General features: G+C 36.7%; 1 protein-coding gene across 3 annotated transcripts in view; it reads left to right on the forward strand.

Moving 5' to 3' along the window:
• Positions 1 to 26,663, forward strand: part of PDE7B (phosphodiesterase 7B) — a 461,779-nt gene that overhangs the window by 143,603 nt on the left and 291,513 nt on the right. For 2 of the 3 annotated variants that reach the window (XM_007484606.3, XM_007484605.3), the window contains exon 2: positions 21,340 to 21,400. In XM_007484606.3, coding sequence (XP_007484668.1) covers positions 21,394 to 21,400 — 7 coding nt within the window. In that variant the 5' untranslated portion in view covers positions 21,340 to 21,393. Of the gene's footprint in view, positions 1 to 7,804; positions 7,853 to 21,339; positions 21,401 to 26,663 lie in introns of all 3 variants that reach the window. The other variant, XM_007484607.3, reaches the window with a different exon arrangement.

Here is a 26,663-nt window from a genome sequence, read left to right on the forward strand (position 1 = left end):
CTTTTGCCCATTAACAGGAGCAAAATTTATTACTCCAGAAAAAGTGTCAAGAAACCACAAATGTGCTTTTGGAAAATACATTCTAACTGCCATAGGAGTGAGACCCCACCCTCCCAAGGTGCATGGAGGCCTTCCTCACTGGCAGATTCATCTCCAGGGTTGTTATTTGAAAGCCTTTGGAAAATGGAAAATACTTCAGAAAGTCATTTGTATCCAGGCATTGTCTGAAAGAAAAGGCAAGTGCAAACTGGTTAGGGAAATGGGTTTCAAGTTATTTATTTCAGGAATGTTTCTTGAACATTTCCCCAAAGAGAAAATGTAAAGCAAATAAAAAAAAGCAATTTTTTAATTTAGGGTTTCTTTATCTTTTTGGTCTCCTAGAATTCCTCTATGAGCAACTATTTCAATGTCTAAAGTTTGATTTGTTCACTTTTCCCTTTTTTTAAGCTGTTGTTAGAGAGAAAGAAGCTGCTGAGAAACTCATTATCAGAAAGAGTTGTGTCAGATCTATTAACTGACTTCTTACTTGCAAAAGTGTCAGGCAAGACGAGCCCATTCTGGGTTTGAGGCATCACTATAATCACCACATCCTCAATTTTTCCTTCTTTCTCTGTTTCTGCTTTGCTTCTTCCTCTCATTGCTCCCTCTTTGGAAAAAAAAAAAGGCCTTTGCCCTAGGTTAGAGTTCCTCCATGATGGTTTGTGATGCAGTGAAAAGAGTATTAGACTTGTTGTCATATAACTCTTATTTAAATCTGCCACTGCAATATATTTTTTCAAATATGCCCCTTTCTCTTCTCTGACACTGCCACCACTCTGATACACACCCTCATTATCTCACTCCTGACTACTGCTTCATGTTGGGTATATCTACCTCAGATCTCTCCCAACTCCAATCCATCTTCCATCCATCAAAGTGACTTTCTAATCATGTCACCCACCCTCCCCTACCACTCAATAAATTCTACTGGCTTCCTATTACCTCCAAGATCAAATGTAAAATCCCTTGGCATTCAAAGCCTTTCACAACCTACCTCTCTCACCTTTCCAGTCTTCTTACACATTATGTCCCACCATGTACTCTTTGATCCAGTAACATTGACCTCCTTGCTTCCCTACACTCAAAAACCTCCATCTTACTGTCACATATTTTCTCTTTCTCCCATGCCTATTAGTTTCCCTGACTTCCTTCAACCCCCGCCTAAAATCCCATCTCTCATAGGAAGCCTTTCCCAAATCATTTCCTATTTATCTTGGATGTACTTTTCATACATTTATTTGCTTATTGTCTCTTCCTTTAGATCGTAGGCTCTTTGATATTAGGAACTAACTTTTTACTTCTTTGTATCCCTGCCACTTAGCACCTAGTCTGGCAGTTAATCAATAAGCATTAACACCTACTATGTGCCAAGCACCAATTGATTGTTTATTGACTGGCTGACAAACTGACTGACTTACTACTTTTGGGACTTGGGGACAAATCCATAGGTGTTAATTTCCTTATCTGTTAAATGAGGACATTGAGCTGTGACTTTAAAAAAAAAAAACTCTACCTTCCATCTTAAGAATCAATACTGTGTATTTGGTTCCAAGGCAGAAGAATGGTAAGGGCTAGGCAATGGAGGTTAAGTGACTTGCCCAGGGTCACACAGCTAAGAAGTGTCTGAGGCCATATTTAAACCCAGAACTTCCCTTCTTTAGGTCTGGAATTCAAACCACTGAGTCACCTAGTTGCCTATGCTAAATGACTTCTGAAGTTCCTTTCCTACCTCTATGCATGTGCTTACACGGACAAAAGAGAAGCAAAGTTGATTTTCTCTGAAATCTGATTTACTAGATTCAAGATCTAAGGAGTCTGGAAATCTAAATTCCTCTTCTACTCTCCTTGTCACTTGCTCCATAGCCTTGTAAATCACTTAATTTCTCCAGGCTTCAGTTCCCTTTTCTGTTGAATGGAGAATAATACCTTCCCAATCTACAATCATTCTAGTGATTGATAACAAAAGTGAATGTATTTTTAAAAACTAAAAAGTCTCAACTCTGTGAGGCATTATAATCAACTTAGTTGTTAGTGAGTTGTTTTCAATTCTTCATGACTCCATTTTGGTTTTCTTGGCAAAGATACTGTAGTGGTAGTCATTTACTTCTCCAACTCATTTTACAGATGGGGAAACTGAGGCCAGCAGAGTTTAAGTGTCTTGCCCAAGGCTCCATAGCTAATATGTGTCTAAAGGCCGATTTACCCTCAAGAAAATGTCATTCTAACTCCAGGGCCATTACTCTATCCATTGCCCTACCTAGCCCATTTGGACAAGTTATTTAAGTATAAAAAAGGATAATTTTAAATTTAAATTAACTAGATTTGCTGCCTTAATTATCCATTTTGCTTGTGTTAACCCCACTCAACAGGTTTCCAACATAAGGCAATAAAGTACAGTTGGAATGAAACTCATTAGTAATATATCCAATCCCAGAAGCATGTGAGAAGTTATGTTTTCCTTACTCTTGCACTAATTGTCTACATCTTATAGCTCATCTGTTAAAACTTTACATGGGCTTCCTTCTTCTGCTCTCTCACTGGGACTACTGTTTAACACTCAGGTTTAGAATTTGGCTATTAGAATCTGGTAGGCTTCTATCATCTCATCTGACTTTCCATTATGGCAGATCCTAGAGTCTTCTATTTCTCCAAGCCAAGGTTGCAGCCCCAGCTAATCTCCCCACTTGAGTCATGCCCCTGAGTTGCGCAGCAAGGGTGAGGCCATTCCAGGTCTCGCAGCTGATGGGCTATCATTGCTTTGGCTTGAGCAAATGCCAGGACTGATGAGAAAAGAGGCTGGAAAGAATCTGGTTACTTTGATGTCTGCAAAGCAATCAGATTCCCTTCTGGGCACTGCATGAAAATCTGTTACCGTCATCAGGTAACTCTATAACACAATGCATTCATAGGACAGGAACTCGTAATGAGATGGGCAGCTACTTCTGCAGCTCCTATGGCAGAGGGAGAGAAGAGTATCTTTATTCGGAGCAGTGATTCACCCCAGCTCCCCCTTAGCTTGACTGTTCAGTGAACCTGAGAAGGAAAGGAATGCGTGCTCCACTAATATTGTAGAAGCTGCCCTCAGATTTCTTCATTTGTCTGAATTAGAGCATGAGCGGTCTCTACAGCTCTCAACACCCACAGAGCTCTGAAAGATCAGTTACGTAATACAGTGCTTGGCATTTCATAATCCCATGGTGTTACTTACAGTCCATACTGACCTTGCAATAAAGAGGGTCCCAAAAAAAGGAAGACAGGCCATTAGAAGAGGAGATTTCCTTCTTTTGCAATTCAGAGAGGGTGAAGAGCTCATTAAATTTTCCCTTGTTGAGCCAAAATATGACTATCCAGTGCTACGTAATATCATTTTACAAAGGATTTGAGTTCTTCCTCTTTGGAAGAGCATAAATGACTTTTTTCTAAAAAAAAAAATAACTATTTTAAGTCAGAAAGGCATCAATTAGTACAAGAAATTCACTAAATAGATCTCAGTGAACCAGAAAGGGTTTAATCACTTAATACATCACTTAGCAGTTTACTCTGTCCTAGACATAAGATCAGACTCAGTGGGTCATTAATCTTCATATATGCCCCATGACTTGCTTTTGTGGCACATATTAGTATCTCCATTTTACAAATGAGAAAAGTGAAGCATAAAGAGATCAAATAACATGATGAACAAAAAAAAAATCATATTAGGTCAGTGGAGGAGTTGGAAATAAAATCCAGGATGACTGACTCCAGACTGTGTTTCCAAAGGCCTCTTTCCAGTACGCCCCCAAATAAATTGCCACTCCACTCTCTGCCTTCGTTGGACTGAGCCACCCTGGCTCTTGTTTGCTTTCTCTGATTCCAGTCTTGGAAAAAGGATTCAGGAAAAATGGAAGTACAATTTCCCATCTGTCTTTGTGCATGGCAGACACCAAAGATTTTTTGGATTTCATTTAATCTGTAAAATCCCTTTTGCCCCAAATTTCTTAAAGTGGAAAAGCTTCATAGATTGTGTACATAGAATGGTAATTTTTGCTTCCCATAAATTTTGATACAGATATTATTTTCTCATAGGTTATAGCTGGTAACTTCCTTTTCAAACTAATTATGTCTGCTAACGAGGTGCTAAGTGCTGTTGTTTCTGCACTATGGAAGGACTACAAGTACCCATTAACTTTGGCATCCTCTAAATTCAACCTTGCCCTCAAGGGCCGCACCCTAGTTATAGCTCTGGCTCTGTTCCAAAATTTGACCCATAATTCAGTTGTTTGGAAATCACACCCAATTTTCCCCATAGAAACTATATCATTAGTAATGTTGAGGTTTCTAAAAGCTCAGTAAAGCCTGTTTGGTTTATGTTGTAACTGAGTTACTTCATAAATGATACTACAAAACTCCTTACACTAGAGGTTTTACAATATTAATAATATACAGTAGTGAGTGGCATGTGGCATAATAGCTAAAGCCCAGAAATTCCTCAGTTCCAGTTCCTTCTTGACACTTAATTAGCTGTGTGACTCTAAGCAAGTCATTTAACCTCTCAGGGCTAGTCTAGACAAGTTTGTAAAGCAATAGCTCCAGAGAATATTAATAATAATAAAAGTTAACATTTATTAAGCACCTACCATGCAACAAGCACTTTGCTAAATGCTTTATAATTATTTTCCCATTTAATCCTCACAACAATCCTGGGAGGTAAATGCTATTTTATCTTTTTTTACAGATGAAAAAGCCGAGGCAGATAATGAGAGACTATGCAATTTGCCCAAAGTCACATAGCTAAATGTCTGAGGCCAGATTTACCCTCAAGTCTTCCTGACTTCAGGCCCAGCACAATGTTGGTAGAGAAGTTTCCCCCCCGGGAGTTCTCTAGACCATGCTGCTACATGAACAGTCGATCTCCTTTTTTGTTTCATGTTTCTATGTGTTGTTAGGCAACATTTTACCTATATAATTTTACATATAATGCCTCTCCTGCAGAATGCTTTCTTCTCACACCCAGGATATGTCTCTTCATTGCCCTTTAAGTAACATTCAACTTTAATTCTTCAAAGGCTGTTGTATTTGATTTGTAGACCAGCGGTATGTTAGTAAATGTTTAACAACTAGTTCTATATTAAAAATGTGTTCATGACACACATTTAAGTATAATCTCCATTATTAATATTTTCACCATCACTTTCTTGAGTCTAGACAATCAACAAAATAATAGAACTCTGATTTGTATTTTTTGCCAATTTGTGAGATGTAAATTCTCACACTTACAAATTGGCTCTCACAAGCTGGATAGAGCTGGCTCCAACATATCTCTGTTTGCAGTCTTACAACATGGCAAGAAGACTAGTGTGGCTAAACAGCTGGTTCCTTGTTTCAGAGAGAGACTAGGGGTTGATTAAAGCACAACATAATTTCCTAAATGCTGTATAGTTTGTTCTCACCCGTATTCTCAATTCGTAGTTAAATTCAGTCTCCATTTTCATTTTTTTCCCAAAATGTGTATGCCAAAGGATGAGCTTTATGAATTCTTTCCAATTGAATATTATAATGTGGACTTAAAATAAGGATTGCTCATCCCTCAACACTGTATCTTCTTCATGAAGCATAGTAGAAGTTACGATGTTAAAAGTCCACATATGCTAGCTCCATTTTCATTATTGGAGGGAGCTGTTTGTGGTACTAATCCCAACACTTCTTTTCCATTTTTAATGTTTGTTTTGGTTTTGGTTTCTTCTGTATTTGTACTCTGGATAATCCGACTTGAGTATTCACCAAATATTATGTAAACTTTTTGCCGTTTCTACTACTTCTCATTCTCTTTATGAAACAATATTGCTCATGACCTTCCAGTATCCACCAAAGTAATTTTATAAATTGGTTTATATACAGTGTTGCACTTACCTTGGAGAAGATGTAAAGTGTTTGTTACCTCTAAGACCATTTCTAAACTATTTTTGGTCAATTAACCAAAGAGCATTTATTAAGTACCTACTATGTGTTGGCTATTGTAGAGAATATGGAAGGCTCAGGGAGGACTAGTATCTCTGGTGTGAAGTCTTGCTGAGTCCTTTTCAAGGCTTTTTATACACCTTTGGTGCCTACCTGTCACCTAGCTCTGATATGTGACTCTAAGAAGCTGTAGCATGAGAAGCAGCCACACCCTGAGGAAACCCTCTCCACAGGTAGACTAAACCAGTTTGAGGGAAACAGATAGGCTTCAAACCCATTGGTGAGTTAGAGAGAAGTCTACCCCAAGCATAGGCAGATTTCTACCCACCCAAACTTGGAATGAGTGGGTCAGAGCAATTTGTTCCAACATACCATGAAAGTGGCAGAAACTGATGCTTTGGAGTGCCTAGAGTTTGGTCAGACATTAAAGACACCAAGGCCATGCACTGCAACAAGCACTATCACCCATCTCCTAGATCTTGACTTACTACTGGACTTGTATGACTCTGGAAGAGAGAGTGAAGCTAATGACTTTGTGCAACTCTACCTCACTTAAATCTAATGCATGCTCAAGTCAAGATATCATCCAGTGATGTCACTCATTCTCTTCAAAAATGAACAAATGATAACCATGTGGCAGGCATTTTATTAGGTACTGGGGACACAAGCACAAAGAAATGTTTATTTAGAAGGTTTGTATCCTTATGGTCTCATAATGATGATAATCTTCTTTAGGGAATAATGATAATCTTTGCTAATCTGTACTTTTATTTACTTGCCATTTGGGGGACTAATAGTTTCTTTAAAAGGGCTAAGTTGAATGCCATATCTTCTAATTTTTATTATTTTTAATTATTCTAACTTAGAACTTATTTTGATTGTGACAATAATAGCTCATGTTCATAGTATTTATAAGATTAAAGATTTCAAATTGGAAGGAACTCTGAAAGCCTTCTGGTCAAATCGCCTAATTTAACAGAGGAGGAAATTGAGATTTAGAGTTACATTGCCTGCCCATGGAGATTCACTTAATAAGTTTCAAGGGTAGAATTTGAACTCGAATCTTCTAGTTCCAAAGTCTAGCATTTTATACACTATGTCAAATTTTAAGGTTTACAAAGCACTTTTTTTCATAACCTTGTGAGGTAGATAACACAAGGATTGTTGTCTCTAGTTCTCTCCTTGTCTCTACTTTCTGACTTCTCTGACTTCCTTTAAGCATCAGCTAAAATTCCACCTTCTGCAAGAAACCTTTCACTGTCCCATTTAATGCTAGCACATTCCCTCCTAGATTTTATCCTAAATATCCTATACATATATAGAGATATAGATATATATGGTTTGTACAGTTGTTTACATATTGTCTCCCCATCAGATCTCAAACTCCTTGACACCAGGTACTACTATTGACTTCTTTGTAACCCCAGCACTTAGCACAGTAACTGGCAAATAGTTGATGCTTAATAAATGTTTGTTGAATTACTGATGACCTTCCTTTGACTCTATGATGCATGTATTTTATTGGCAAACATAAAAGGAGAGAGAGAAAGTGGCTAGAAGGAAAAGTTTAAGATTTTCTGGCCTTTTGACTTGGTAGTTTCTTCAAGAGTCCTAGAAGGGATTTCAACAGCAGATGGATGAGATAACAAGGTTGGGGTAGAAAGGAGGGTCAGGGTAACTAGAGGAAAAATGGCTACAGCAATAGCAGCACTTTGTTTAGTATTTATAATTACTAACACTTCTCATTGTAGCTCATGAGGCAAACAAATGGTCAATAGACCATAGCGATGAGCTTCATCTCACACTTAGCAAAATCTATCTTTCCTAGGATGATGGAGAAGAAGGTCAGGGAGACGATGTTACTTAAAGAGAATTAGTAAGTATTTGAACTTTCAAGGAAATTTCTAGGTCAGTACAAAAATGAACATCTATTTTTACATTGACACATAAATTAAGGATATGCATTTTTCAAAATAATTCTAAATGCAAAGAGTCAAGCGTTCCTACAAAACTGGAAGGAGATCACTTTCTCATAGTTCCATTGGACTTACTTGATATAAAGTCATGAATCCTAGTGGGGGAAAGAGTGGGGAGAAAAAGAGGAAAAGGAAGAATGAAAGTAAGGGAAAGAATAATGGGCAAAAAAGTACAGAGACAGTAAAAGTTCTGTATATACCATATAGCCTTCTTGCTACTTACAGTCTAGTCCAGTTATTTGTGATTATTTTTCTTTTTAATAAAGTTTCTTAATACCCTTGGAAAATCTTAAAGTAACAAAGGTCAGCTATTATTATTTTTATAGACTATTCTATAACTCCCCCTAATGATTGGAAGCAAAATCATACTTTGAACATTTAAAGACATTTTCTGAATCTTATTGGGAAAGCTATCTTGTTTTAAGGGAAATTTTAGTTTTAACTTGAGAGGATCCTGCCCATTTCTAATAAAAATCCTGACTCCTTAGTCATGTCACATCATGAAGCTTATTGAAAATCCAATGAAGTGACTTGAACTCTCTTAGGAACAGAGGGGCTAGGAAGTGAACATTATTACTTATCCTTCCAGATATCTAGATGGTAACTACAAGGGATAGAGCGCTGGGCCTAGAGTCATAAATACTGAGATTAAATCTGACCTCAGACACTTAATGAACTGTGTAGCTCTCAGTAAGTCACTTAATTTCTGTTTGCCTCAGTTTCCTCCTCTGTGAAATGGGAATAATAATAGCACTTTCCTTATAGAGTTGTTATAAGGATCAACTGAGATATTTGTAAAGTATCATATACATGCTAGCTATATATAGAAAAAATTAATAGGAGCTTCTTAAGAGTATGTCTTAATTCTAATTTGGATGTTCATAAATTTAGGTTGCATCTATGTGACTGAAATATTAAAATATCACAAATTTCATAGCACTTCTGCTTTGGGGCAAATTAAATTGATTCCCCTATTGCTGACAGGAAGGTCAAATTGCTTTCTCAGAACATCTGTGCATGATGCTATGAAGTGGAATAGAGAAATCTGCTTCTCTGGATTTAGATTCAGCATAAAGATAAAATGTGGGCATAGTGTGAGTTTAAGCAGAACATCTGACAAAAACCTTCCCTTCTGTCTATTCTTGAGGATAAAACTGATAACAGTAAATGTGTGTTGTGTAGTGATATAATTAGGTAGATTGATAATGTACCTAAGGAATGCTGAGATGATATCATTGCCAAAACTAATGATTTTTCCTCCATTCCCATGCTTCCTGGCTTTTCTGCAATATTTGGCATTATTGATTCACTCTTCTCTTTTGGTTTTCATGACACTATATTTTCTTGGTTCTCCTCCTATCTGACCTCTCCTCAGACTACTTTGCTGGAATACCATCTAGGTCTTATAGCTAAAGGTTTTGTCACTGGAACCACATCACCAAGCATCTATTAGATATTTTGAATTATGTCCCCTAGTCTTCTCAAACTCAACAGATACAAAATTGAATTTTCATTATATCCACATTCAAAAGGGAAAAAGTCATCTATTTTTGCCAAGGACACCATCATCTTTCTAGTTAATCAGGGTCATCTTCTTGGTGTCATCATTTACCCTATATTTTTATCCTCGCCTTACATATCTAATCAGTGCAAGCCTCATCAACATGATTTCCTCAATATCTCTCATATATTTCCTCTACTATTCATTCACACAGATATCTAATTCATGGCTTTACTATCTCTTGGAAAAGTTTCTTAATAATTCTCCTCCCTCAAGTTTCTTTCTTCAATTCACACTCCATTTACTGATTGACTGACAGTCATGAATGATCCATGCTCCATTTAATTAATTAACTGACATAATCATTATTGATTTTCCTAAAGTGAAGTCTTAATCATATCAACTTCCTCTTCAATAAACTCCAGAGGTTCTCTATTTCTTCTAGGATTAAATATATCTCTTTCATTTTATACTTAAAGCCCTTTCAACTGGTCCCATCTTATTTTTCCAACTTTATTCCCTCATATTCCCCATTATTTCCTCCTCATATTCTTCCATCCAAATTAGCCATCTCACACAATCAGTACTCCATCTCCTTCTATCTCCTTACCTTTCCTTTGGTTGACCCCATGACTAAAATACACTGCAACTCCAGAGCAGCCTCTTAGAATCCTTTGTTACCTACTAGCCTCATCTCAAGTGCTACCATCTCCAAGAGATCTTTCTTCATTATCCTTCTCCCAAACAAACTGTTAGTGTTTATTCCCATGTTATCTTACATGAATTTTGCATATACTGGTGTTTGTATATGTTGTCTCCCCCATTAGAATCTAAGTTCTTTGAAAGCAGAGGCTATTCCACTTTTGTGAGTGTATCTCTAATAACTAGGGCAATTACAGGTACATAGGAGAAGCACAAAGGAAAGTTTCTAGTGGTATACCAAAAGCTTCTTTAGGCTTATTCTCTATAATATTTTCATTAATAATTAGATTTAAAAAAACACAAATGACATACATATCACATTTAAGGATGACATACTTGGGAAGAAGGGAGAATAATTAACTTTTTGGATAAAAGGAATGAGATCCAAAAAGATATCAGCAAACAAGAATAAATCAATCTAACAAGAAAAAGTAATAAAGATAAAATTAAAATGAATATTATTTTAAATCTATAAGCTGGTAGAGAATGGTTACAGTTAAAATGAACTCATAGCACTTGGGTGACATAAAGCACTTCCTCACAACAAACCTGTAGCAGGGGGGAAAATTTATAGCAAGTTTTTTTTTTTAAATAAAGGTCTTATTTCTCAAATTATAGAAAACAGTCAAATTTATGAGAATAAGAGTTACTCCTAAGTTGATAAATGGTCAAAGGATACAAATAGGCAGTTTTTAGATGAAGAAATCAATGCTATCTATCTATCTTGTTGTTCAACCATTTCAGTCACGTCCTCTCTGCGGCTTTTCTCAGCAAAAAAAAAAAAACTAAACTAAAGTGGTTTGCCACAAAATACTTTTAAATCATTGTTAATTAGAGAAATGCAAATGGAAAAACTCTGTGGTATCACCTCACACCCATCAAATTGGCTAAAATGATAGAAAAGGAAAATTATAAATGCTAGAGAGGATATGGGAAAATGGGGATACCAATGTACTGTTGGCGGATTTGTGAACTGACCATCCAGAAGCGAACAATTTGGAACTCTGCCCAAAGTGTTATAAAACTGTGCATGCTCTTTGACCCAACAATACCACTACTAGTTTGTATCTCAAAGAGATCAAAGGAAAAAGGGAAAATACCTATATATACAAAAATATTTGTAGCAACTCTTTTTGTGGTAGCAAAGGATTGAAAATTTAGGTGGTGCCCATCAATTGGAAAATGGCTGAACAAACAATGGTATATAATTGTGATGGAACACTATTTTGCTATAAGAAATGATAAATAGGATACTTTCAGAAAAGCCTTGGAAGATTTGATGAATTGACAAAATATGAATTGATAAAAAGGGAAGTGAGCAGGACCAAAAGATCATTATACATAGTAACAACGACATTATACAATGATCAAATGAGAATGACTTAGCTATTTTCAGCAATATAAAGGTCCAACACAATTCCAAAGGTCTTCTAATGAAAAGTACTATCCGCCTATAAAGAAAGAACTTTTGGAGTCTGAATGCATGTTGAAGCATGCTGTTTTTCATTTTTTAGGTTTTTTTATGTTTTCTTTCAAAACGTGACTGATATAGAAACTGCTTTCCATTCCAGGGATGGATGAGGGCAGGAAAAGAGGATAGAATCTGAAACTCAAAAATTTTTAAAGGAAATGATAAAAGGGGGTAGCTGGGTAGCTCCGTGGATTGAGAGCCAAGCCTAGAGACAAGAGATCCTAAGTTCAAATATGACCTCAGACACTTCCCAGCTCTGTGGCCCTGGGCAAGTCATTTGACCCCCATTGCCTAGCCCTTACCACTCTTCTGCCTTGGAGCCAATACACAGTATTGACTCTAAGACGGAAGGTAGGGATTTAAAAAAATGATAAAGAACTGATACAATAGAAACATAGCAAGACAGTTTGACATAAATATTACATATATATATATATATATATATATCTTTTATACACTTTCTAGTACAGGGAAGGGAGGGAGGGTGGAAGATGCCTGGGAATTTTATATAACAAATAAATAAATGAATATTTTTTAAATGAAGGCTAAACATTTTTACATATAATTGGAAAAAATGAAATATTAAGACAATAACAACAAGCATATGTTATAATTTATACAAGTCAATTAAAAAAGCATTTATTTACAACCTGGCCACTTTCCTAACTTTTTAGTCTTTTTTATCTAACTCCCTTTGACATATTTTAAGATCCACCATCATTGGCCTACTTGCTATTGTTTGATCTACCATCTCCAATCTTCATGCTTTTTCAGTGAAATTAGAAATGATCCTTACCAATAAGGCCATTTGTAAATTGTCGTGGAGATGAGGCCAGGTCTTTTGAAGGGGTCTTGATTTAGGAAGATAATAAGATTTTGTATTTTAAGAAACTGAGGTCCAAAGAGACTGTGGTTAACTCAAATTCATGCATATTATAAGTACTAGAGTTGGGAATAAAACTGAGGTCCTTTGTCCCTATAGCCATGTAGAAGCTAAATTATCATTTGTGGGTCATTAGTGAAGAGAACAAGGCTTCCTCATGCAGAGGGCTATAAATGATCTCTAAATTCTCTTCAAAAGCAAAAATTTTATTAACAGAAGATCCAGGTTGCTCAGGGTTGGGGTCCCAAAGATCAAGTAGGTAGCACAGTGGATATAGTTTTAGATTTGGAGTCAGGAAGTCCTAAATTCAAATATGGCTTCAAACACTAACTGTGTGACCCTTGGCAAGTCATTTAATTTCTCTATGCTTTAATTTCCCCATTTTAAAAATTGGGATAATAATAACACCTATCTCCCAATGTTGTTGGGAGGATACAATAAGATAATATTTGTAACTTGCTTTATAAACCCATTTGAGGTTTTCTTGGCAAGGATACTGGAGTGGTTTGCCATTTCGGTCTCCTCATTTTACAGATGTGGAAACTGAGGCAAACAGGGTTAAGTGACTTGCCAAAGGTCACATAGGTAGTGATACCACATTTGAATTCATGGCTTCATAACTCCAAGCCTGACCTGTTATCCACTGTGCCCTTTTTATAGCTGTTCTGTATATAAGGGTTAGCTATTTTTAACTAACTTACCCTGGATGGCTTTGGGACCAGTCCAAGTTGGTGACCTGACATGTGAATTCCACATGCCTATTTCAGTAGCCTGAATGAAGTATGATATCAAGAGTTAGGTGGAAAAGAAGAATGATGGTGGTAAAAGAGACTGTTCATGTGCTTGTGAGACAGAAAGCATCTCAGATGAACTAAACTGAACCATGAGCTATGAAAGACAAAAGCAAGGAAGGGATGCATCCTATTGTATGATTCTTCTGAGGGTAGAGATAAAAAGGTAATGGGGAATTGATGCTGGGTCAGGCAGTTCCTTTTTTGATTACCAAGTATCCCAAGACAATATGATCAGAGTGTGGGGAGGCAGTATGCATGGTTCTGGGCCATGTGCAGGAGGTTGGTATAAATGAGATATTTGTTATTTTGTTAATACCTGTATTTAAAACATTGAATAAGTGCTGTGTAATTAGTGAGTTAAAATTCATGATTGATGATGATGAATGAAAATCCTACTATTGTTATGACTTAGTAGATGTTCCCTGACTCCTCAAGAAAAAATGACTTAGCCTCTCTTTCTTTATAATTTTACTAGTCATATCATCAGTGTTATTGATGTGGTTTTCAGAAATTTTGGAGAGGTGAGGTTTTCTGGGAGGTTTTCTTTTTTAATATGTCAGGTGTTGACTTCCGGTTAAGATGGCGGCTTAGAGAAAGCTGAAGTTCAGATCTCCGGAAAACCCTTCCCGACCGATCTCAAACTAGAAGCTCCTAAGGCGCCGAAATTCAAAACGATCAACAGCACAGACCCTGGGAACCCTCCTCCTGGACCTGGACCCGGTTCAAAAGGTACGGCTCCCCTTAAAAGCCAGAACCTGAGATCCCTCGGACCTCAGGGGTAGGAGCGCAGAGTCCAAGGCTCCGGGAAGCGGCAGCCGCGCCGGGCTCAGAGAGCAGGGTCTGAGGAACAAAAACCCTCAGGGTCTTCTACCCAAGTCCCAGTCCGGGTGAAAGTTACTGCCTGGGGCTTCCGCTGTAGAGAGCCTGTCGGTCCGGGTGAAAGTTACTGCCTGGGGCCTCTGCTGCAAAGAGCTGGTCGGTCCGGGTGAAAGTTACTGCCTGGGGCCTCTGCTGCAGAGAGCTGGTCAAAACAACAGCAACCCTCAGGGCGGGCAAGACAGCCTCACGGGCTGGATCCTGCTATCCAAGTCTCAGTGAAAGTCTGTGCTCTCGGAGCTTGGGGAAGCGGCAGCCCATCCCCCCGCAGGCCGATGAAACAGCCTCACGGCCAGCGATTCTGAAGGCAACTTCCGGAAATCGAGCCAGGGGGAGAGTGTGCCCTCGTGGTCCGACCCTTCCATTCCAGTTCCAGTGAGGCATATTCAGTTTAACCCAGGGAACGCTCATAGAACCAACATCTGCCCAGGACTAAAGCCTCTGATCACCAGACAAAGACAAGAAAAGCCAATCCTCCACGTTCAGAGATGACAAACTCCACAGAAGCACAGAAGCCCCAAAATACCAAGAAAAATAAGAAGAAAGGGGCGACTCTGGACACATTCTATGGAGCCAAAATACAAAATACAGAGCAGATAGAAGAAGATATACAAGAAAACTCTCCAAAATCTTCCAAAGGAAATAGAAACTCTCCACAAACCCATGAAGAATTTGAATCAGAAAGGACCAAAAAGATGGAAGCCCTCTGGGAGGAAAAGTGGGAAATGATGCAAAAGAAATTCACGCATCTACAAAACCAGTTTGACCAAACTGTAAAAGAAAACCAGGCTTTAAAGCAAGAACTAATAAAGCAAAGCCAAAACACCAAGAAATTAGAAGAGAACATAAAATATCTCACCGACAAGGTGATAGATCTGGAAAACAGGGGGAGAAGAGAAAATTTAAGAATAATTGGACTCCCAGAAAAGCCAGAAATAAACACCAAACTGGACATGGTGATACAAGATATAATCAAAGAAAATTGCCCAGAGATTCTAGAACAAGGGGGCAATACATCCACTGACAGAGCTCACAGAACACCTTCTACACTAAACCCCCAAAAGACAACTCCCAGGAATGTAATTGCCAAATTCCAAAGCTATCAAACAAAAGAAAAAATCCTACAGGAAGCCAGAAAAAGACAATTTAGATATAAAGGAATGCCAATCAGGGTCACACAAGACCTTGCAAGTTCTACGCTGAATGATCGTAAGGCATGGAACATGATCTTCAGAAAGGCAAGAGAGCTGGGTCTCCAACCAAGAATCAGCTACCCAGCAAAACTGACTATATACTTCCAAGGGAAAGTATGGGCATTCAACAAAATAGAAGACTTCCAACTTTTTGCAAAGAAAAGACCAGAGCTCTGTGGAAAGTTTGATACCGAAAATCAAAGAGCAAGGAATACCTGAAAAGGTAAATATTAAGGAAAGGGGAAAAATGTTATCTTCTTTTACTCAAACTCTCTTCTATAAGGACTACATTTATATCAACCTATGTATACTAATATGTGGGGAAAATGTAATGTATAAATAGGGGGTAAAGAAAGACCAAATAGAATAATGGTTCTCACACAAAGATTCACAGGGGAAGGGGAGGGGAAGAAAACTCCTATAAGAAGGAGAGGAAGAGGGGGGGGGGGTTTACTTAAACCTCAATCTCAGGGAAATCAACTCTGAGAGGGAAAAACATCCAGATCCATTGGGATCTTGAATTCTATCTTACCCAACAAGGGTAAGGAGAAGGGAAAACCAAGGGGGGGAGGGGGAGAGGGAGAACAAAAAGGGAGGGAAAGAGAGGGGGGAGGGGGAGGGAAGAAAAAGGGAGGGACTAAAAAGGGAAACATCAAGGGAGGGGACAAGGGGGACTGATTCAAAGTAAATCACTGGACTAAAAGGTAGAGCCGAAGAAGAAAAGGTTAGAATTAGGGAAGGCAATCAAAATGCCAGGGAGTCCACAAATGACAATCATAACTTTGAACGTGAATGGGATGAACTCACCCATAAAACGTAGACGAATAGCAGAATGGATTAGAATCCAAAACCCTACCATATGTTGTCTTCAAGAAACACACATGAGGCGGGTTGACACCCACAAGGTCAGAATTAAAGGATGGAGTAAGACCTTCTGGGCCTCAACTGATAGAAAGAAGGCAGGAGTGGTAATCATGATATCTGATAAAGCCAATGCAAAAATAGACCTGATCAAAAGGGATAGGGAAGGTAATTATATTTTGTTAAAAGGGACTCTAGACAATGAGGAAATATCATTAATCAACATGTATGCACCAAATAATATAGCACCCAAATTTCTAATGGAGAAACTAGGAGAATTGAAGGAAGAAATAGACAATAAAACCATACTAGTGGGAGACTTAAACCAACCATTATCAAATTTAGATAAATCAAATCAAAAAATAAATAAGAAAGAGGTAAAAGAAGTGAATGAAATCTTAGAAAAATTAGAATTAATAGACATATGGAGAAAAATAAATAGGGATAAAAAGGAATACACCTTCTTCTCAGCACCACATGGCACATTCACAAAAATTGACCATACATTAGGTCACAGAAACATAGCACACAAATGCAAAAAAGCAGAAATAATGAATGCAGCCTTCTCAGATCACAAGGCAATAAAAATAATGATTAGTAATGGTACATGGAAAACCAAATCTAAAACCAATTGGAAATTAAACAATATGATACTCCAAAACCGTTTAGCTAAAGAAGAAATCATAGAAACAATTAATAATTTCATCAAGGAAAATGACAATGGCGAAACATCCTTTCAAACCTTTTGGGATGCAGCCAAAGCGGTAATCAGAGGCAAATTCATATCCCTGAAAGCTCATATTAACAAACAAGGGAGAGCAGAGATCAATCAATTGGAAATGCAATTGAAAAAACTCGAAAGCGATCAAATTAAAAACCCCCAGCAGAAAACCAAATTAGAAATCCTAAAAATTAAGGGAGAAATTAATAAAATCGAAAGTGATAGAACTATTGATTTAATAAATAAGACAAGAAGCTGGTACTTTGAAAAAACAAACAAAATAGACAAAGTACTGGTCAATCTAATTAAAAAAAGGAAGGAAGAAAAGCAAATTCACAGCATTAAAGATGAAAAGGGGGACAGCACCTCCAATGAGGAGGAAATTAAGGCAATCATTAGAAATTACTTTGCCCAATTATATGGCAATAAATACACCAATTTAGGAGAAATGGATGAATATATACAAAAATACAAACTGCCTAGACTAACAGAAGAGGAAATAGAATTCTTAAATAATCCCATATCAGAAATTGAAATCCATCAAGCCATCAAAGAACTTCCTAAGAAAAAATCCCCAGGGCCTGATGGATTCACCTGTGAATTCTATCAAACATTCAGAGAACAGTTAACCCCAATACTATACAAACTATTTGACATAATAAGCAAAGAGGGAGTTCTACCAAACTCTTTTTACGACACAAACATGGTACTGATTCCAAAACCAGGCAGGTCAAAAACAGAGAAAGAAAACTATAGACCAATCTCCCTAATGAATATAGATGCAAAAATTTTAAATAGGATACTAGCAAAAAGACTCCAGCAAGTGATCAGAAGGATCATTCACCATGATCAAGTAGGATTCATACCAGGGATGCAGGGCTGGTTCAACATTAGGAAAACCATCCACATAATTGACCACATCAACAAGCAAACTAGCAAGAACCACATGATTATCTCAATAGATGCAGAAAAAGCCTTTGATAAAATACAACACCCATTCCTATTAAAAACACTAGAAAGCATAGGAATAGAAGGGTCATTCCTAAAAATATTAAACAGTATATATCTAAAACCAACAGCTAATATCATCTGCAATGGGGATAAACTAGATGCATTCCCAATAAGATCAGGAGTGAAACAAGGATGCCCATTATCACCTCTACTATTTGACATTGTACTAGAAACACTAGCAGTAGCAATTAGAGAAGATAAAGAAATTGAAGGCATCAGAATAGGCAAGGAGGAGACCAAGTTATCACTCTTTGCGGATGACATGATGGTCTACTTAAAGAATCCTAGAGATTCAACCAAAAAGCTAATTGAAATAATCAACAACTTTAGCAAAGTTGCAGGATACAAAATAAACCCACATAAATCATCAGCTTTTCTATATATCTCCAACACAGCTCAGCAGCAAGAACTAGAAAGAGAAATCCCATTCAAAATCACCTTAGACAAAATAAAATACCTAGGAATCTATCTCCCAAGACAAACACAGGAACTATATGAACACAACTACAAAACACTCGCCACACAACTAAAACTAGACTTGAACAATTGGAAAAACATTAACTGCTCATGGATAGGACGAGCCAATATAATAAAAATGACCATCCTACCCAAACTTATTTATCTATTTAGTGCCATACCCATTGAACTACCAAAATACTTCTTCACTGATTTAGAAAAAACCATAACAAAGTTCATTTGGAAGAACAAAAGATCAAGGATATCCAGGGAAATAATGAAAAAAAACACATATGATGGGGGCCTTGCAGTCCCAGACCTCAAACTATATTACAAAGCAGCAGTCATCAAAACAATTTGGTACTGGCTAAGAAACAGAAAGGAAGATCAGTGGAATAGACTGGGGGAAAACGACCTCAGCAAGACAGTATACGATAAACCCAAAGATCCCAGCTTTTGGGACAAAAATCCACTATTCGATAAAAACTGCTGGGAAAATTGGAAGACAGTGTGGGAGAGACTAGGAATAGATCAACACCTCACACCCTACACCAAGATAAATTCAAAATGGGTGAGTGACTTAAACATAAAGAAGGAAACCATAAGTAAATTGGGTAAACACAGAATAGTATACATGTCAGACCTTTGGGAGGGGAAAGGCTTTAAAACCAAGCAAGATATAGAAAGAATCACAAAATGTAAAATAAATAATTTTGACTACATCAAACTAAAAAGCTTTTGTACAAACAAAACCAATATAACTAAAATCAGAAGGGAAACAACAAATTGGGAAAAAATCTTCATAGAAACCTCTGACAAAGGTTTAATTACTCATATTTATAATGAGCTAAATCAATTGTACAAAAAATCAAGCCATTCTCCAATTGATAAATGGGCAAGGGAAATGGATAGGCAGTTCTCAGATAAAGAAATCAAAACTATTAACAAGCACATGAAGAAGTGTTCTACATCTCTTATAATCAGAGAGATGCAAATCAAAACAACTCTGAGGTATCACCTCACACCTAGCAGATTGGCTAACATAACAGCAAAGGAAAGTAATGAATGCTGGAGGGGATGTGGCAAAGTAGGGACATTAATTCATTGCTGGTGGAGTTGTGAACTGATCCAACCATTCTGGAGGGCAATTTGGAACTATGCCCAAAGGGCGACAAAAGAATATCTACCCTTCGACCCAGCCATAGCACTGCTGGGTCTGTACCCCAAAGAGATAATGGACACAAAGACTTGTACAAAAATATTCATAGCTGCGCTCTTTGTGGTGGCCCAAAACTGGAAAACGAGGGGATGCCCATCAATTGGGGAATGGCTGAACAAACTGTGGTATATGTTGGTGATGGAATACTATTGTGCTCAAAGGAATAATAAAGTGGAGAAGTTCCATGGAGACTGGAACAACCTCCAGGAAGTGATGCAGAGCGAGAGGAGCAGAACCAGGAGAACATTGTACACAGAGACTAATACACTGGTATCATCGAACGTAATGGACTTCTCCATTAATGGCGGTGTAATGTCCCTGAACAACTTTCAGGGATCCAGGAGAAAAAAAAACACCATTCATAAGCAAAGGATAAACTATGGGAGTGGAAACACCGAGAAAAAGCAACTGCCTGAATACAGAGGTTGAGGGGACATGACAGAGGATAGACTTTAAATGAACACTCTAATGCAAATACTATCAACAAAGCAATGGGTTCAAATCAAGAAAACATCTAATGCCCAGTGGACTTACGCGTCGGCTATGGGGGGTGGGGGGGAGGAAAAGAAAATGATCTATGTCTTTAACGAATAATGCTTGGAAATGATCAAATAAAATATATTTAAAAAAAAAATATGTCAGGTGTTGGAGGAGGTCCAAAATTCAATGAAATTGATACCAAACCACTGAGTCTTCCAAGTGGGCTGCACAACTTCCATTAAAATGAAAAGCAATTGATTCAACTGACTGCTTGTCTAGCCATGACCCCTCAGGGTAACATACAGAATTAGTTCTGGGCGGGTAGCAAGAAGAGCTCCTGGAATAATTTGTTCTTGTTGAATAAAAACGATTTCTAGTTTACACAACCCAGAGCTTATACTCCCAAGATGGACTTTGACAATGACCTAAGGGCCTAGACTCAAATAGTCAATGAAAATAAGAAAGAGAGAATTCATCATATAAATCATTATCATTTTATATGGAGATTTTAAGAAGCAAAATTTATAATGGTGCCCAAACTACTCTCACAAGAGAACCGAATTTGTACTAAGAAAATATGATGCCAAATCTTGCCTTAGAAACTTACTATCAATATGTCCTTGAGTATGCCACTTAGCCTTATGGATCTCAGTTTGCTCATCCATAAAATGGAGGAAATAATGGCACCTAACTCATAGGAATATTATGAGAACCATGCCAGATAATAAATGTAAAGTACTTAGCAAGTCTCAAATTGCTACATTCAATATGTTGTTCTCGTCACTGTTATTGGCTATGTCATTCAGTCAACAAACAGGTCACAAATCACTCAGAGATTCAATTACCTCACAAATAAATTTAGAATAGAAATACTTGCCTATGGGATAGCTCAGTGGATAGAGAGCCAGGCCTGGAGATGGGAGGTCCTGGGTTCAAATTGACCTCAGATACTTTTTAACTGTGTGACCCTGTTCAACTTAACCCCCATTGCCTAGCCCTTACCATTCTTCTGCCCTGGAACTGATACCTAGTATTGATTCTAAGACAGAAGATAAGGATTTTTTTTAAAAGGGAAAAAATACTTTCCTTAACTAACTCACAGAGCTGTTGTGAAAAAAGCACTTTGCAAACTTTACAACACTGAGAGTGAAACATTATCATTTTGGAAACACTACTATTGAATCCTGAATTAAATATCATCATCATCTTTCTCTTTCAGAGGTGTGGAGAAATCTCGTTTGATAACCCTGATCAGAATGCCAAATGTGTTTGCATGCTAGGTAAGATGTCTTTTTTCCTTGAGCAGTTGATGAAGTATCCATATGCTATACTACTTTGTTTCATTATGCCCATTGACAACTGGAAAAGGAACGTTCATTTGTCCAGCCAAGTAAGAGCAGTTGGTCAGCAGTAGGAAACAGAAAGGTGAATCATTTAATAATAAACATAGAGCTCCATTATTCAACATACTTTCCATACTTGGATAATTTGATGGATCTGGGCTTTCTTTAGTGTCAGGCATACCAGTATTTTCCAAATTGTGGAACATCACAAACTCAGAAGGATAAACACTGTGTAATCATTCAGGAACCACTGGTTCTGATACTTAAAGAAGACAGAATAAAATGTATTTTTTAAATTATAGGGAGAGGGACTGACCTATGATTTCACTGATACAGGAAAATGTTGATGAAACTTTGCCAAAGAGATGTGAACCTCTTCTGTAATTTAAGTATTCTTCTTTAAAAAGAGTTATGTTAACATTTTAAATCCTTATTCAGTTACCATACTGGAAGTTATTGATGTTGATGTTGATGTTGATGTTGGTACTGGTGGTGATTGTTGTTGGGTAGGGAGGAGTCTTGGGAAGTGTTCTGAGCAACAAAATAACTATTCTTTTTACAGTTAACAAGCCACAGTTTAAAGGAGATGTTCATGATATATTATTGTTTCCCATTCCAGGGCAAATCCCTGATTTACTAAGTCATCCTCTGGGAGAAATGCATAACTAAGTAAATCTGTTATAAATTTCTGAAGACAGCCAGCAATTACTACATATAACATTTTCAACTGCACATTTAGAGTGTAGTAATGAATAATTCTTGGCTTTTCTGTAATGTCTTCTTCAAAGCACTTTGCACACATTAATTCATCAATATTCATTAAGTGCTTTTAGGAAAGAAAGTCTTTCTTATTCTCCTCCCATATTGTAGATTAGAAAGATAGGGCAGTGAGGTTAAGTGGATTATTTAATTCCAAAGAGTGAATAATTGTCAAAATTGTAATTAAAATTCTAGATGTCATGTCGAGGCTTATACATAAACCACTAGACCATGTCTAGTCAACTCTCAGTTATCTGTGGTAAGAAGATAGCATAGAAAACAGAAAACACAGAAAATTCTCAATCCCATTCTAACCCAGAGTTTCATCTATCATTATTTGGCTATCTCATCCATTGCCATGACTTCAGCAACGAGGCATGAATCAAGCCTAAATCTAGTCTTATACTTTTTCCTCATCTCTAATATCAGATACACAAGTGTATACCATCATTACCTTAAACTTAAGATAGAGATTGGACCCATGATTTCATTGGGTACCAGCCATTTTCTCAAATTTAAGATAGAGATTGGACCTATGATTTCAATTTCACTGGGAACTTGCAAGTGAAACAATTCCCTGTGCCTATTCAGGTTAGTACTTCTCTCCCACTTACGGTCTTAGAGAGCTCTCTGGAGCACTGAGAAGTTAAAGGATTTGTCCAGGGTCACAGAGTAAGACTTGATTTTTTTTTCTTTTCAAAGATATTTTATTTTCTCAATTACATGTAATAGTAATTTTAAACATATATTTTCCAAAATTATAATATCTAAATTGTCTCTCTCCTTCCCTCTCCCCCTTAGAGATGGTAAGCAATTTGATCTGAGTTATACATACATTATTATTCAAAACATGTTGGTCATTGTTGGAGAATACTTACATAAAATCCAAAATCCCAAAATAAAACCATAAATTAAACTAGTGTGAGAAATAGTATGCTTTGATCTACATCTGACTCCAACAGTTCTTTCTCTGGATGTAGTTGGCATATCTTATCATAAGTCCTTCAGAATTATCATGGATCTTTATTAATGAGAGTAGCTACGTCTTTCAGAGTTAATCAAACAGTACTATTCTTACTGTGTACAATGTTCTCCCAGTTCTGCTTATTTTTCTCTGCATCAGTTCATGTAGATTTTTCCAGATTTCTCTGAAATCATTATGCTCTTCATTCCTTATAGAACAATAGCATTCCATTATCAGCAAATATCACAATTTGTTGTGTTATTCCTGATTGATGAGTATCTCCTCAATTTCCAATTCTTTGCCACCACAAAAAAGAGAGGCTATAAGTCCTTTTGTATGAGTATGGTATCTCAACTCTAGTCCTAGTGCCATTGACTTGACATAGTGCTCTCATTTGTAGCAGCCTGAATTATTGTAGTAGCATCCCAACCAGTCTTTCTCTGTTGGTCTCTCTATTTTGCCTCCACTCTATACTTCCCATTATTGCCAGATTATTTTTCTAATCACAGGAAGCAAAATAACAGGGATGAGACCTAGGCCTGATCACATTATTCCTCTACTCAAATGTCTTTTTTGGCTTGATACTTATTGCATTTTAAATAAAATACAAACCCCTTAGCCTAGCATTGAAGGCCCTTCATGATCTTCCAGATTTGTCTCATATCACTTCCTCTTATCATTACTCTCTTTTTGCCATCAAAATCATCCATTTACCATGATTTTATGGTACAAATCCTATCCTATTCTAGCTCTATATCTTTGTTCATTTCATCTCCATTAACTGGAATGCCCTTTCCCTGCCTTCCAGGTATTTCTATTGGTTGAATTCCTATCATTTTCTAAGACCCCATTTGAATGTTATTTTGCCCATGAAATTATCCTTGATTGCCACAATATAAAATCATCTTTTTTTGTCAGATTCAAAAAACACTTTGTGAACTCTATTCTGCTTGCTTAATTTTCAAGTTCTGTGCAAAAAAAAACTTACCTGTATTTTATATCTGCAATTTCTCCAGCAGAGAGCATCCTTATATAGAGTGCTGAGTTTTGGAGTAAGAAACACCTGCATTTTGAATTCTGCCTCAGACACTTATTAGTTGTGTGAGCCAGAGCATGTCAGTCTCTCTAAAACTCAATTTTTTTTCTTCTGAATAAAAATAGTGCCTTCTTCACTTGCTGTCTGTGAAGACAAAATGAGATAATGTAATATGCTTTTTTAAGTCTCTACGTTCCATATAAATATCAGTTATAACAAGATTAATCTATCTGTTGTTCTTTGAAAAGGACCAATGAAACTACAGGGTGTTGTCCTGATTTGGATTTAAGTGAGGCAAAGATACACAAAATAGCTACCTAAATAAATGAGGATTTTTATCAGCTTTCCCAATGAAACAAGATCGGAACCCATTTTATTGTCTAAAAGATGGAGCTACTAAGACATTCTAAGATTAAGAGATTTTCCATGTGTATATATGTGTATAGTTTTAAGTATGTTTAGTCTATTATCAATACAGATCAAATGAATATTCATCCAATTAAAGTCAAATCTGTTAATTACAACAGAATTGAAACAACGGTTGTTGCCAGCACTATATTATACAGTGGGGAGTCATGACAGGTAACATTATGAACAGTTCAAATTATAAAATTAAAATTAAAAGACAGAGAAAAGGACATTGGATCAGGGGTAGGAAGTAGCTAGTAACTATCTAAGGCAAGATTGGAACCAATCTGATTTGAAGTAAAGCATTCTATGCACTAAGGTACATTTCTTCTAGAATAAAAATAATGACATCTCACTTTCATTTTCTGATCTACTGTTTGGAAATTTCTTTTTTCATTACAAGTCTATTAGGTAGTTAGCACAAGGATTATTTTGTCTATTTTATAATTAAGGAAATAGGACCTTAGATAAACAATAGCAATAACTGTCATTTATACAAAACTATGGGATTTGCAAAGCATTTTACAAGCAATTTTGTTTAAGTGACTTGTCCAGGGTCACACAAGTATAAAATTATGGAGCCAGGATATGAACACAGGCTTTCTAAATTATGCTAGTACGATGTTCTCTTCATTGAAGCAAGGAAATACAGTTGTATTTGTTAAATTAAATTGAATTATCTGTTAAACCATTAGCTGAAGTTTGAACAAGGAACCAAATGATTAATTTTCCATCATTTTCCTTCCTTTTACTATTACAGATTCATAACATAATAGATTTATTTAGTAGCCATTAAAATGACCTCCAAACCAAAGAGAAAGATAAAAATAATGAGGAGGGGAGTAGAGATGAATGGATTTCTAATAAAAACATAATTTAGAATAATTACATATGTAATAGTCAAGAGTTGATCATAGTTTTAAAAGTCTCTCCTGTCATCCACCTAAATAGTATAATGGGGGAAAATGTTGGATTTGAAGTAAGAAGACTTGGATTCAAATCCTGGTTCTGAATCACTTAACTTCTCAAAACCTCAGTTTCTTCAACTGTAAAAGGAGGGAATAGAAACAAATAGTCCCTGAGATCCATTCCATCTCTAAATCTTTGACCCTGTGACCAAATTTGATGTAACCTAGGTTATTGAAAGGGTTATTTAGATAGCCAGGGCTTGCAGACAACTAGAACTTCTATCAGACTGCTATAATAATGAATGATTGAATTCAACTATATTTCAGATAGGATGTATTCTTTCTGTACTATTTTCTAAGTCACATGCTTCCTAATAGAAGACCCATGTAGAAATAAAATAAACCACTGCTAATTTATTACAATTTAAAAGGCATAAAGAAGAGCCCTCTTTGAAGGGTGTTATAAGTAAATATAATTTTGATAGAGGGAAGGAAAGCAATACAGAGGGATAAACATAAATATAGAATGTATTAATAGATAAGGGTAAGATTTTGGGAATGAGGGGAAAAGGTTAGCATCTGACAATTAGCCTCATTTACTGTCAATCATTCCTTGCATAAGTTTTATTTTCCTTTGCTAAAAGGAGAGGCAGCATAATGTAAGAAAGAGAGCCTTGGTTCTAGACATAGAGGTCATGGATCCAAACCCTCCCTCAGATTCTTCTTTCTTTTTTTTTAAACCCTTACCTTCCATCTTAGAAACAATTCTATATATCAGTTCCAAGGCAGAAGTGCTATCAGGGATTAAGTGCAAAGGGATTAAGTAACTTGCCCAGAGTTACACAGCTTGGAAGTGTCTGAGCCAGATTTGAGCCTGGGACTCCCTGTTTCCAGACCTGACTCTCAATCCACTGGGCTGTATAGCTATTCTCAAAATGATTATTCTTAAGTATCTATTGGTAAGTCATTTAAATTCCTTAGACCTCCATTAAATAACATCATATGTAAAGTGATGGAATTGAATTAATAAATTCTAAAACCCTTTGCATTTTTAGACCAATGATCCTCTAGGTATTCCATTAATCTGAAATATTGTCTAAAATTTCTTCCTTAGAGTAATGAAAG

Source organism: Monodelphis domestica, chromosome 2 (genome assembly GCF_027887165.1).
Source record: "Monodelphis domestica isolate mMonDom1 chromosome 2, mMonDom1.pri, whole genome shotgun sequence".
NCBI classification, from domain to species: Eukaryota; Metazoa; Chordata; class Mammalia; order Didelphimorphia; family Didelphidae; genus Monodelphis; species Monodelphis domestica.